Source organism: Lathyrus oleraceus, chromosome 4 (assembly GCF_024323335.1).
Source record: "Lathyrus oleraceus cultivar Zhongwan6 chromosome 4, CAAS_Psat_ZW6_1.0, whole genome shotgun sequence".
In the NCBI taxonomy this organism is placed as follows: Eukaryota; Viridiplantae; Streptophyta; class Magnoliopsida; order Fabales; family Fabaceae; genus Lathyrus; species Lathyrus oleraceus.
The window spans coordinates 497,216,560-497,230,821 of record NC_066582.1 but is presented as its reverse complement, the minus strand read 5'-3'; the positions used below and the strand labels follow the sequence as shown (position 1 = coordinate 497,230,821).

Below are 14,262 nucleotides of genomic sequence, written 5' to 3'. Positions count from 1 at the left end.
CTTATTCAATTCCACAACTGTAATAGTGGTATGAGGTAGATTTGTGTACCGTTGGTAGTACATTCCTCAATAATTCCAGCATATTTGTCCTTTAAAGGAAACATTTAATTTTTGCGCTCGAATGTACGATTATCAGGAATATTCTTTCAATCATTATTCTCTAAATCATTGGCTTCGTATTTGAGATGATTTGAAGCTTAATCAAAGTTCAGAGCTTTGAAGATAGACTTTAGAGTCTAGTGAATATGAGGCTTTGAATTTATTAGAGTAATTTGGGTTGACTTTTCATAAGAGTTAACTAGGTTATCTAGAGTTGACTTTTAGTTTAGCACTTCTTCATATTATAACCTTGGTTCAGAATCTGATGGTGTCCAGAGTTGAGAGTCCGATGAAGTCTATAATCTAGAGTCTCTTTATCTAGAGTTTCCATCCAAAGCTAGAGTCTGCCTTATCTAGAGTTTGTTTTGTCCATCTTTGTTCAACGTCTCGCTTATTCAGAGTCTGTTTTATCCAGCATCTGGCCTATTCATATTCAGCTTTATCCAGCATCTAGCTTGTTCAGAGTCAGCTTCAGCATCTGGCTTGTTCAGATTTTGTTCACTTAACAAACTATTAGAGTACAAAATTGTTCTTTATAATTTGTTATCATCAAAAATCAAGAATTTTAGATGTAGAACCAAACTTGTTTCAATACCCTTTAGCTGATGGACTCGCCCAAAGTTGATGGACTCACCCTTTATATAAATAGTACCATTCGTTGAGTGACTCGCTAAAAGTTGAGGAACTCTCCCTTTAAATAAATAGTCCCCTTCAGCTAAGGGACTCACCCAAATCTGATGGACTTTCCCTTTAAATACATAGTCCCCTTTGGTTGAGGGACTTTCCCCAAGCTGATGGAGTCACCCTTTAAATAAATAGTCACATTCACCTAAGGGACTGGCTGAAGGGAGATGGGCATATCCCACAAATTAAAAACACCTTGAAAACACTTTGCCCTTCACAAAGCCCTTGTGCTTGAGAGACTATGTGGTGTTATATTTATAAGTATCCTAAACAAGGGCGTCCACGCCCAGAAGTTGTGTCGCCCATGCAATGTCCCCGTAAAGACAGAGGGATCGTTTTTGGCACAGATGATGTGTGTAATGTCGTTAGTCAAATAATAGGGGGTCTACCACTACCCCCTGAAGATTAGGTCGTTAAAAAACATCCTCTGATCATGAGGGAGCGGTAGCCGCCTCTAAGGGCTACCCAAAACCTAGGCCCAAAAGGATATTATAAATACTTCTCCCCCATGTAAGAAAAGGGACAGATCTTAACCCATGTATATCACACCCACATACACTTATACCCAAGCATGTCATTCAAGAACAAATTCTCTCACCTCACGTGAACAAGACCTCTAAACCAGCGTAGAACACCACCATATGGGGTTTCTTGTCGCCGCGACAATCCTTAACCACCATATATCGTAATATATTTATTAAGACCTTAGAGCATCCCTTTCCTTCGTGGGGTGACATGCACACACGTACTTTTTGACCAATACAATAGTTATCCTTGACCAAGGGGCCATAAATATTACTCCTGTATATGTAGAATGGAAAAATCCCATCTAGGTCACTCATGTTCCTCATCATTATTTTTGGAGTACCCATCAACCATATTTATGGTCATCTTATTATAGACAACAATTGAAAGACAATAAAGTAATTGACTTCACATCTAGGGTCCATAGTGGTTTCAAGTCGAAGAGTGACATACAACATTATCACTATGAAGATAAATTAGGATACATACATAACACACTATGTAGTATTCTCATGGTGGGTCAAACTTGTAGAAATATTACTACTAATGTTTATACCTATGTGAAGACTTGATATCTCATATTCTTGACCTGTGAGATACAATCATCATTCTACTCACACAATAGTCCATAGGCATCATTATTGTCGTAGGTGATAATAAAGCTTAACTACATATATGTAGTGGTATATTTGTGAAGGGCCTAGTAAGGGCGGGAGAGTTGTGACTTTTAGGATGGGTGACGCATGTACGTCGCCCGCCATTAGGAATAATCTCGCCCTAAGTGTCCAATTTCTCCCCAATCATGGGAAACGTGGGAAAAGACGTTTCTCGGTTAGAGGGAAGTCATACTCAACTGGATGATCCACGTCCTCCTATGAAATAGAGGTTCAACGGTCCACCATTAATTGAGTTGGCGGTTATCAGTCCCTAGAAATTCCTAGACCTAAGTGTCTCTATAAATACCTCTTCCCTAACAAGAAAGGAGGACAGATCAGTATACCCTCAGTATACTTACATAATACAGAGCTTGTCACCTCACGTGAGATTGCTCTCTCCATAACCCACAAATACTATCAGACAATGTCTCTCACCACCGTGAGCAAGCCCTAATCACCCTTAACTACAAATGTCTTTGAGTATCCTCTACTCGCACATGGATATCACACACCCGTGTACTTTTTGACAAGTGCAGTGACGCCCACCGTGGACCCCAATAAAACTAACCCGGATCACACCTTCTTCATTATCATCTTCTCCATCTTCTCTCGGAGATAGCCAACAAAACTTCACACTCCCTGATTAACACCATGGTTGGGGATTTACTGGAGGGGGAAGTTTCAACTCCTTCGAAAAGAAATACACCAAACACATGTGTTAGCCGCTTACATAATATCTACCGCTCCAACTCCTTCGTCTAGAGTTTCATAATGTAAAACAACAGGCATACATGTGTTATTGAAAAACCATCTCCAAACTCAAATGCTATATTTTCACTTGCACTTTGTAATTTATTATACAAAATCTCTCATACAAAAAAAGAAAAATCATAAAAAATTTAATAAACAAAATTACTTTTACATACAATTTTTAGTGGATCACTCAAAACTCAAGTGTTACAATCAAACAATCTATTGTGATGAGGTGTTTATTTGTTCTAACAGGGTAAGAGAGGTTCTTTCAAATCACTCTTAGAATGTTCCTTTTCATAGGATTCATTTATCAAAAACTTCACTTCCTCTATCTCATTAATCATAGATTTCGAATCTGTCTTCTCTTTGACATCAACTATATCTTTAGCCTTACCCCATAGCACAATAGACAATCCAATGATCACCCCAATCGCACCTATCAAGCTGACACACATGAAGCAGAAAGATCATTTAGTTATATTAATAATATTGGTTGAAAAAATCAGCTATAGTTCAACTTGTGTTAAGGATCTTAAATATTATTAGTACCTTCCAATGTATATTTCCTCATGAAGCAACAAAGCAGCCAATACAGTACAAATTATTGTGAAGACAGGAATAAACATTGCATAGAAAAGAGGTCCTCTCCTTGAAATGCACCATGCTTGGAGACAAAATGTTACTGCAGATCCCATAATTCCCTGCGAAATATATTAATTATTAATAATGTTGCTTATGATGTAATAATCTATGACATATAATTAAATATTTTTATCATTCACGTACTGCATATAAAGAACATCCAAGTTCAAGTATAGAAGTAATCTTCCATGCATTTAGGTCTTGCTCAATGAATAATGTCACTACTGCTGATTGTAATGTTGCCATGAAACACAACCAGGCTGAGAGTGATATATAATTTGGATGACTTTCATAAGCTGGAACCTGACGAAGATAGAAACGAAGGAAAGGTTATATAAATATATAGATAGATAGATACAAAGAGAAACATTTTGATGGTTTTAATCTACCTGCAAAATGAGAAAAATTGACCAGGCAACAATGCTTCCTAAAAGAAACAAACATCCAAGCAACCAATTTTCATCACTTTCTAAGGATAAACCTATGAATGATTTTGAAGGTAAGTTTTCTGCATTTAGTAGCTTTGGACCCTTCAACAATGCAATGGACACTGCTCCGGTTACGCATATAATTGTCCCAACTATTTTTGCTATACTTCTCAAACTTCGAATATTCACTCTCTCCATTCTGTAATACATAAAATCTCAATTTAGAGGAATCACATTTTGTTTGAGTAACAGAAATAGGTTCTGGTTAGTGTAGTAGTAAGTAATTACCCTACAAAAGCTGCTATTACAAACGTGATGGCTGGAAGAAGATTGGAAATGGCACTTGCAACTGAAGATGAAGCAAGATATAGTCCCTCAAAATATAAGTTTTGGTACAATGTAATGCTGCAACATATACCAAAAGAAACAACTAAATAAAAGAGTGAAATTACTTCTAATCAATGTCATATATTACTATAGAATAGAAACAAACCCAATTAGAGAGGCGATGAATATCAAGCAAAAACTCCTTAAATTTAAGGAACATGAACAAGAGTTTCTCCTGTTAAAAAAAAAACAAATTAATATTTACAATAAGTTTAAGAGATAATAGTAATAAAGAATGAGTTTATATTACACTTACAGTACCTTGATGATAAATAAGCAAGAGGAGCAAGAACAATGGTTGCAAAAGCACTACGGTAAACAACAAAAACTCTTGGGCTCAAACCCTCCAAAAGAGCAATTCTTGTGCCAAGAGTCATACCTGCAAATATAAACTGTAAGAACAACATAACCATTATTGGAAGATAGTATTCCATGTTAGAACTTGCCATATTTTCTTCTCTGTTATGCATGAAGAGAAGAGAAGAAATTTATTATATATATATACAGGCACAGACGTGTAGGGAACAGGAATATATGGGCGTAAGTTGCCCAAATCGACCAATTTTAATAATATATATTAGGATAGTTTTGAAATTTAGAGTGTACTCATTTGAATTTGATTGTGTTATTGGAAGGTTTATTTATATAATTAAATCTGTAAAAATTCAATAAAGTGGTCAAGTTGATACCAAATGTCTTACCATTATATTAAGTGTTTTCCCACTGGCATATTTTATTATTATCATTTACTTTGTTGTAGAATGAAGGTTTATTTAAGTATTTGAAAACCAATCAAAATTTACCTAAGTTATGCAATCTAGGAAACACTATTAGCACAAAGTGTGGAACTGGAAAATGTTGAATAAACGGTTGTGCTTCTATTTTCTATTTAAAAATAATAATACCATAATACTTACATCAAATACTATTTAATATATATAGATAGATATAGATAGATAAATAAACATATTATATTTTTAATATAAAACTTAATATTAAAAAAATTATTTTATTATGCAAATATAAGATTGTATTATTAATCAATTTCACCATTACATTAACCACAAAATATAAATTAAGTTGTTAAACGCTTAGATAATTTACTAACCACTTTCTCAATTCCATTAATCAATAAAAAACATAATACTAACTATTTTTATATATTAAATTATAAAACGTCTTAACAAATATTTACACTTAATTAACCAGCTTTGTTTTTTATTACTTAAAATGTTTTTATATTTGATAACCTGTCAACCAAGTTATGATATGTATTAATCAATCTTATACATATCACTTAGGGCTGGACAACGGGTCGGGTCAGGCGGTTTCGGGCCCAAAATCCTCACCCAGTCCAATCCACGGTTCATATATGAAGGTCCATTTCCGTCCAATATCAACACGGTTTGGACGGGTTCGGTTTGTGCGGATTGCGGGTTTGTTTTATCGGTTTATTTGGGTTAAAAACAAACTTATATATGCAGTTATTACCACTTGTTAGTCTTTCAATCTATAGAGCACATTCCAAGAATCAAGTGTACACAAAATCTTATAAAACATCACAGTTGAGAATTTTAAGAATGTAGCCTAATGAATCCATTAATGTACGACAAGTAATTAAACTCAATCTTACAGACACACAACTTAGAGGAAAGATGAGTGAAATGGAAAGCAGAAAATAATACATAGACATTGAGCTATCAACAACTACGTGTTTAATGACTGTTTAATAATTTCCATAATATGCTTCGTCCTCTTTTTAAGCTCTATCGATTCAAGAAGATGCAGATCAGCACTCAAAAATGTGCCCTCGTCAATAGGACAAGTAACCTGTAAAACATATATGCTAAGGTTAACACAGGGAGGACTTGCAGAGATTCTTTGAAAAACCCAATCAAATATGAATACACACATAAACAACTGACACATAAAATATGGCAGGAGATAAAGACAGATTTACCGTTCCATTAGTAAAGATAGCATTGACACCAGATTCAGACCCAAGGGTTGTATTGTTAGACCAAACCTGTGTATAGTGCACAGGATTACAGTCAATTCTAGGAAGGTTCTAGATTCTGTTAGATCTAACTTGTGCACTGCGGCGCAGGACTAGAGTTAGTTAGAGGAATGATCTAGATTTTGTTTTTCCTAACCTGTGCACTATGCCCAGGATTAGATTCCTAAATACAGTGGTGATTCCCAATGAAATCAATGAAAAATAGAATATTCCAAATAAAACTTAGTTATGAATTCTCTGAAATTTAACAACTACTTTAGATATGTTACCCAACAGATCAACTACAGCTGACCTGAAAACTAAATTCATGAAGTAATGCATTTACATCTGGCTTCAAAAGCTTCTCCAGAATATCAAGAATAACCTTCATGCAACTGCAGATAACATTTTAAGATCACAGTTATATTTACTAGAATCAAGATATTAAAATAGAAACAGACAGTAGACAGTACCTGTAATAAAATTTAGGTTGTAAAATTGTCCGCTCTACAGGTGTATCTAGATCAAATTTAAGTAGTAAGTTAGTGATATTTGGAGCTGGCCTGCTGATGTTGTCAATTAGAAGCTGCAACATGTAGAAGCTAGATATAAACAGCATTTTAAGATGAAAAAAAGGAAAGACAGAAAACAAACAAATGCAAGGAATGAAGACGAACTTGCAGAATAAGAATTCCCGGATCATCATTGTTATTATTATTATTATTATTTTCAACATTCTGAGATTCTTCTGACCGTGCCTCAAGCAGGCAGGCTGCATAATCTTCTATCAAGCTGTTTGAGGCATTAGATTTTAGCAATAGCTGAACAAGCCCAACCATACGAGAGCTGCACCCAACCAGTGACAGTCATCAGGCTAAAAGATAGAAGAATATTTAAAAGAAATGCAAATCAGTATTAACCAGATAATTGAAGCCTTGGCGAAGTAACTTAATCCCACTCGCTAAAGTGATGTCAACGGCAAAAAGATGTGTCACGGGCTTCAAATCATCCATTGCTGCATTGGATAAAAACAGTCCAAATGATAAGACAAAAGACCAGTGTGTAGGAATAGACCTGTTTATTTTAACATATCAAACAACTTACATCAGTGTGAGATTTTATTTGTCCAAAATATACTTGTTCTTGTAATCTCTGAGTCTCATCATTCAAGGCATTTAGTAGAGCTTCCTGTTAAAATCAATTGCAAATATAATTATTAGAGTAATTAAAGTAATACCAAATTTTAGTTTATGAAACTAAAAGTTGAGCACATAAAGCAGACTGAAAGTTAAACAGGACATCAAGCACAGTAATAAAATGAGCCTAACAAATGAAAGTTAAATATGGGCAATTGGTAGCCATTAATATTGCCTTTTCAATTAAAAACGAGCCTAACAAGTCATGCCAAAATCAAGAATATGCAGTGGATACTGAAATATATTGAAATATATGCTTACAATATAATAGGAGTTTGAGATTTATCTGTCTAAAATCATATCGCAATAAAACACAATTTTTTGTCTGATACTTTTTTCACTAATTTAATGAAAATTCTGTGAAATTTGAAAACCAAGCTTACTTGTAATAGCATTTAAGCTTTAGCACATAGGACTGCATTACTGACAGATGGAAATCCATTGGCAAAAGAGAGAGAACAAAACTCTTTGATATAATAAACTGTTTCATCACTTCAGTAAGTTAGATCAATGGTACTTACTGACCAAAAACTCATATATATATATATATATATATATATATATATATATATATATATATATATATATATATATATATATATATATATATATATATATATATATATATATATATATATATATATATATATATATATATATATATAGGTCATGCATGACTCCAAAAAATCAAAAATCATAGTTGACCTGAAAAATTGGACAACATAAACATTAGTTAAAAGAAGGCCTTAATTAATAAACAAATATCAACAAATGAAATATTTCAATTTGAAGTAAAACAGGTGGAGAATCACCATCAACAAAAAATCATGCATGACTCCAAAAAATCAAAAAACATAGTTGACCTGGAAAATTGGACAACATAAACATTAGTTAACAAAAATAATAATAAAGTAATAAGTAAATAATGATATACATACATCCATTTCAAGCACAACCCGAAGGTTGTGGCTGAGACTGTGATAATGAGACACCTGATACTCCTTTTGCTGCTAAAGACATTTTTTGAAACTCTAAAATAATTAAATAAACAATTTTTAATAAGGCATAATTATACAACATTACATCATATTTATTAAAAATTCAGTAATAAATTCACCTGTTACAATATCTTCTGAAAGCTCAAAATCTTCCATGAGATTCATATCTTTGAAATAGGTAAAAGAAGGCCTTAACCAATTCTGGGTGCAAATTACAGCCTCGGCCATTTCAGCAGTTAGAGAACTCCTATAGGTTTCTATGACTCTCCCTCCTGTGCTAAAAGCACTTTCAGAAGCAACAGTAGACACTGGTGTGGCTAAATTATCTTTAGCCATTGTAGATAAAATAGGATATTCGATTGAATTATGTTTCCACCACACAAGAATGTCAAAGTTAGGATCCCTTTTGACACACTTACTAGAATTATACACCTCAAGCTCATTTTGTTGATCAATCGAGTCTTGCTCCTCTAAATGTTGCTCAAAAGCATCGGCTCTAGCCATAAGTGATGAACGGGCAACAGATGCATTTGTTTCATCATTGGAGACATTATTTCCACCACTACCAAGAGGCTGTATGGAATTATGTTCTTGGTCATAAGCTTGCTTATACCAATCATACAACTTTTGTAAATTCTCTTTTATAGATTTTACCAAGTCACTACCAAACTTTGATCCAACTCCATACATGTCCTTAAACACCCACTCAATGTAATTCAACTTGTATCTTGGATCAAGAATAATACCAAAATATATCATCTTGTTCATCTTATCAGGACTTCCCCAATATCTATTATATTTTTCCATCATATCTCCACCCACACTTGCAAAAAAATCATTTAAGTTCAAAGTGGCTTGCTTTAACTCACAATAAATGGCAGACACTTGGTGAAAACAAGTATGCAAACTCACATTTTGAGAGGTGGAAAAAGTCTTAGTTGCTTCATAGAATAACTTTAGGAAAGCGCTAAAAGCCCTAGCAATGACCCAATCATCATTACTAGGGGGATTACCTTTTCCAAAGAACTCCCTATAACTCGACTCTTCATCCTCAAGCTTTTCAAAAGCGAGTTGAAACTTCTCTGCAGCCTCTAGCATTAAATATGTCACGTTCCAACGAGTTGAAACATCAAGACATACTAATTTTTTGTAAGTTATTCCAGCAAATTCAATGCATTCTTTAAACTTGGCTGCCCTATGAGGTGAGGACTTAACAAATCTAACAGCATCTCTAACACTAGTTACAGATAAATGTTTATCTTTCAAACCCTCATTTACCACCAAGTTCAAAATGTGAGCTGAACACCTCATATGAAAACACTCTCCATCCCCCATTAACCCATTTATATTTTCTATTTTTCTCTTTAGATATGTCACAGCAACATCATTTGAAGTGGCATTATCAACAGTTATTGTTGACACATTCCTAATTCCCCAATCCCTTAACACTTCTTCAATCTTCCTACCTACAGTTTCACCTTTGTGGTTTGGAATTACGGTAAAGCTTATAATTCTTTTTTGATACTTCCATTCGTTATCCACAAAGTGTACCGTAAGGGTCAAGTAGTTGAGATTTTGTATAGAAGTTCAGCAATCAGTAGTAAGTGCTACCCTATTGCAATCAGACTTAAAAAAGGCCTTTAACTTTTGTTTTTCATCCAAGTATAACTGAAAACAGTCCCTAGGTACCGTACGCCTAGATGGGATGGTAAATTGGGACTGCATTACTTTGGAATAAAATTTAAACCCTTCACCCTCTACTGCATTAAATGGCTGCTCATCTAGAACTACAAAAACTGACAAAGCACTTCTACAAGCTTTCTTGTCAAATCTAGAGCTAACTTGAACCAGTTTACCATCTACACTTGGGTATGTTAGAATAGTTTGTGTGGAGTCAGTTGACACGACAAAGGGCTTCTTAGAACATTTTAAAATATGGTGGTTCAAATTAGTGGTGTCGTGAGTCCTAGGGTCACACAAGTATTTTTTATGGCAGTGTTTGCAGGCTGCAGTGGGTGCATCAACTAGGTCATTGGGTAATCTAATAAAATGTTCCCAGCAAGCAGATGTTTGCCTAGAACCACTTGCACTAGATTTCCTCTTCTTTATAGGTTGCATAGCTGAACCTACTTCATTAATTGGTAGATTTTGATTAGGCTCACCAGTCACTGAAATAACGAAGGAGCCAATCAAGAACTACCAATCAACAAATAACGGTTCCAATTCATAAAACAGAGACAACAATAGAAGTGCTGGCAAATAGCAGTGATAGCACAGTGTTGGCAAATAGCAGTTATAGCAATGTTATAGCAATAGCAGTTATATCAGTATACATAGCAGTTATGCATAACAGTAAATAGCAGTTATGCATAGCAGTTATACATAGTAGTAAATAGCAGTTATGCATAAAAGAACAGTATACATAGCAGTATACATAACAGAACAGTATCCACATGAATCCACATTTTTTTTGATAAATAATTAATTTACAAAGTTGAAATCCTTGACACTCAACCCCCCAAATCCACATGAATCCATTAAATTGAAGGACGTGTACTGAAGAATGGCTTAGTTTTGTATCTTGTTTCTATGAATGACAATTATTTAAATATCTCATGTTTTAAATTTCAAATCTAATCATGCATATCCTCATTTTCAACTTATACCATCTCAATGTTTTTTATGACTTTGAAAAATCATGCAATGCACGAGATACCTTCTAAACCAACTAAAACAAAAAGCCAAAGTTGAGGCATATTAGTATAAAAACGCATAAACCTATGCAAATCTTCTAATGCCATAGCAAAATATTACATACTTCTCAAAACAGTGACTTAACAGTCCCAATTCATATGCACTTCATATTCAAAACAGTGACTTCTCAAAAAAGTGACTTAACAGTCCCAATTCTACAAACAGTGACTTAACAAGCCCAATTCATATAGCAGTTATATAGCAGTCCCAATTCATATAGCAGTTATATAGCAGTCTCAATTCATATAGCAGATATATAGCAGTCCCAATTCATATTTCAAAGACACGAAGTTATATAGCAGTCCCAATTCATATAGCAGTCCCAATTCATATAGCAGTTATATAGCAGTCCCGATTCATATAGCAGTCCCAATTCATATTTCAAAGACACGAAGTTATATAGCAGTCCCAATCCATATAGCAGTTATATAGCAGTCCCAATTCATATAGCAGTTATATAGCAGTCCCAATTCATATTTCAAAGACACGAAGTCAAATACACTTACAATTGCATTGCTCTTGCTCTAAGACTCTTTCCGTGCTACTTTGACGTTGATCCATCTATCCAAATCAAATATCAATAACATCAATAACATCATTAGGTAATACATATTATTGCCATCAATGTATTAATGTAAAATTTATAAACAATTAATGGAAGGGTTATAATACTGCACTATTTTAAAACCTATTTTGCACACAATAATACATGGCACACCTCCTTTCTCATGGACAGTGGGTAACCAATACACCATATGAAGTAATGAGTAAGACTTAAATTGTTTTCAATCATATGAGCTTATTAAGAATTAAAAAGAAACATGTAAGACTTTTGATAGAAACATGTAAGACTATGATACCTTATTTGTTTAATTTGCCAAGGCAAGACTAGCCACTGATATGAGAACTGAAATATCACCTGCAACTACAACCAGTTTAATTGTTATTAATAGCGGATCGCAGAAAATCGGATACATGAAATATCAGATAACATAGCAGGAAAAAAAACTGACATAAAACTCAATATTTCTAACATAAACCAAAAAAGAAACCGACATAAAACTCAATATTTCAAACAACTAACAAAGCATAATGTATAGTAGCTTATGTTGCGGGAAAGAGATGAAGGAACAGAGTGAAAATAGAGCAAAATCATGAGTTGTGTCTTTACCTAAGTTCCAAAAATCACGGTTCATGCAGGGGTAGCAAAAGTCACATTCCAGTTTCCAAAGATCAACCCAAAGTAATCAAATATTATGCACAAATCAAGTTTTTAAGTTAGAGAGTTAGAGAGAACAAAGAGATTCATCGAAACAACAACAATATAAGCAAAAAAAACACAAACTCTAATCACCTGTAGAGTGAGAGAACTGGTCCAAAGCCTTTAATCACCTGTAACAACAACAATCATCATAAACCCTAAATTAAAAACCTTAGATTCAGAAACCCTAATTAAAAAATCCTAACTAAGAGTGATTTAACGGAGAGTGTGTGAAAACATTAGAGAATATGGGAAGGAAACAATTAATCACATTGTAACTGGAATGAAAGAGTGAAAGATCTGGAACGAGTGGAGTGAGGGAACGAGAGAGTGAGAGAATATGGAAAGGAAAAACGAGAGTGAGAGAAGTGAGAACAAGAGAAATCTATGACACGCTGTGTTTCGTAGATGGGCGGGTCCGGGTACCCGTGGATCCATTTTTGGTACCCGACCCGTTCTTTTGAACCCCCTGTAACCCGGTTTGGTAACCCGGTTGACCCGTTGGCCCGATCCAACTCGCCCAAATTCTTTTTTTCTTCCGGGTTTCACCGGGTTGGGCCGGGTGGGCGGTTTATGTCCACCCCTAATATCACTAATCATAATTGATTTACCAGGTAAAATTTTATTTTTTAATGTTTGGACACTCAATAACCAAGTTATGATCTATATTAACCAAATTATTACACTCAATTAACAAATTTTACTTTCTCAATTTTTAATGTCAAGACACATTAACCAAACTATATATTGTATTAAACAAGTTTGTAGCTTATGGTTATAAACTAGTGTTGTAGCAAACTTTGTCAAAGTCGAAGAGCTCTATCAAAGTCAAATAGCTAGTGTAGCTGTCGAAATATGTTACCTTGTTGTTTAAGTTAATATGTTGAATTGGATCGGTCTGTTGGTCAATCGTTTAGTATGTTAGTTGAAAGTTAAGGTTTAATTTTCTTATAAATAGCATACTAGTCATCACTTCTCCAATCAATCCCTAATAATCCTAATTAGAGGGAAAAAGTTATGTGGTTGAGATTCAATTATAAACAGTATTCCCTAATGTGTAATTGAATTAAGAATTCAGGGTTTTAAAACACTTTGAATTGTTTTTCTCTTTCTTCTCTCTTTTTCTTTACTTTGTGGTTTTCTTGTTAATCAAGAAACCGACGATATTTTGTTTTTCAGACACCAATTTCACAATAAATTGGTACGGTCAGCGTGAAGGAGATATGCCATCAACAAAGTATGAGATTGAGAAATTCACCGGTGTGAATGATTTTGATTTGTGGCGCTTAAATATGTAAGCACTACTAGTTCAACAGGATTTGTTAAAAGCGTTGAAAGGATCTGAGAAGATGGATGATGCCCTAATGGAGAATGAGGAGACAACGATGATCGAGAAAGCCCACAGTGTCATCATATTGAGCCTTGGTGATAAGATTCTCCAACAGGTATCGAAATAGAAATAACTAAAGAGGAACAACACAATCCTTAACCCCAAGCTCCTACTTGGGTATTTGAGTATTTGTACCCCATAAGAGTACAGACACAACAACACAAAAGGGGATGTGAATACATTCAAATAAGAATTGATGCACAAAATAGTAGAACTAGATCCATACACTATAAAAACATAAACATATCAAATATGCATCACAATATCATGTATTCACATCTCACCCACATCACAATCAACTCACATAAATCATACAAGAGTACTCATCATTACACAAACATCTCATCATCATGTAATGCAATGTAACATCGACTCAACTCATGCTTGTCACATTTTCCACTCTGAACCAGACTCACAACTCAACTCTATATGCATACGGCACTGACTTAACATTTGATTCTTCATACAAACCAGGTTCCAATCAACTACGAAC

The 14,262-nt window shown here is 34.3% G+C and overlaps 1 protein-coding gene and 1 long non-coding RNA gene across 3 annotated transcripts; both read right to left on the bottom strand.

The window, feature by feature from the left end:
* Positions 1-2,912: 2,912 nt before the first annotated feature.
* LOC127076763 (WAT1-related protein At4g30420) lies at positions 2,913-4,610 on the bottom strand. Its single transcript, XM_051018537.1, has 7 exons — positions 4,436-4,610; positions 4,281-4,349; positions 4,076-4,192; positions 3,749-3,986; positions 3,504-3,662; positions 3,267-3,418; positions 2,913-3,161 (listed from the first exon to the last, which is right to left on the bottom strand). Exons 1-7 carry the CDS (start codon positions 4,606-4,608, stop codon positions 2,963-2,965), a joined length of 1,107 nt encoding a protein of 368 aa, XP_050874494.1. The 5' UTR covers positions 4,609-4,610; the 3' UTR covers positions 2,913-2,962.
* A 2,486-nt stretch (positions 4,611-7,096) lies between these two features.
* On the bottom strand, positions 7,097-12,681 carry LOC127076761 (uncharacterized). 2 transcript variants are annotated; one of them, XR_007786867.1, is made up of 6 exons: positions 12,651-12,681; positions 12,290-12,510; positions 11,979-12,043; positions 11,625-11,679; positions 7,275-7,358; positions 7,097-7,185 (listed from the first exon to the last, which is right to left on the bottom strand). It is a non-coding gene; the product is annotated as an uncharacterized LOC127076761 (long non-coding RNA). The 2 variants fall into 2 exon arrangements; XR_007786866.1 differs by lacking the exon at positions 12,651-12,681 and having other exon boundaries at positions 12,290-12,614.
* Between the last annotated feature and the right edge of the window lie 1,581 nt (positions 12,682-14,262).

Coding starts and splice junctions, on each gene's coding strand:
- LOC127076763 (XM_051018537.1), bottom strand. CDS start 4,608: ATGGAATACTATCTTCCAATAATGGTTATGTTGTTCTTACAGTTTATA. Junction 3,663..3,748: donor CAATTTTTCTCATTTTGCAG/GTAGATTAAAAC, acceptor TATCTTCGTCAG/GTTCCAGCTTATGAAAGTCA. Junction 3,162..3,266: donor GAGGAAATATACATTGGAAG/GTACTAATAATA, acceptor CATGTGTGTCAG/CTTGATAGGTGCGATTGGGG.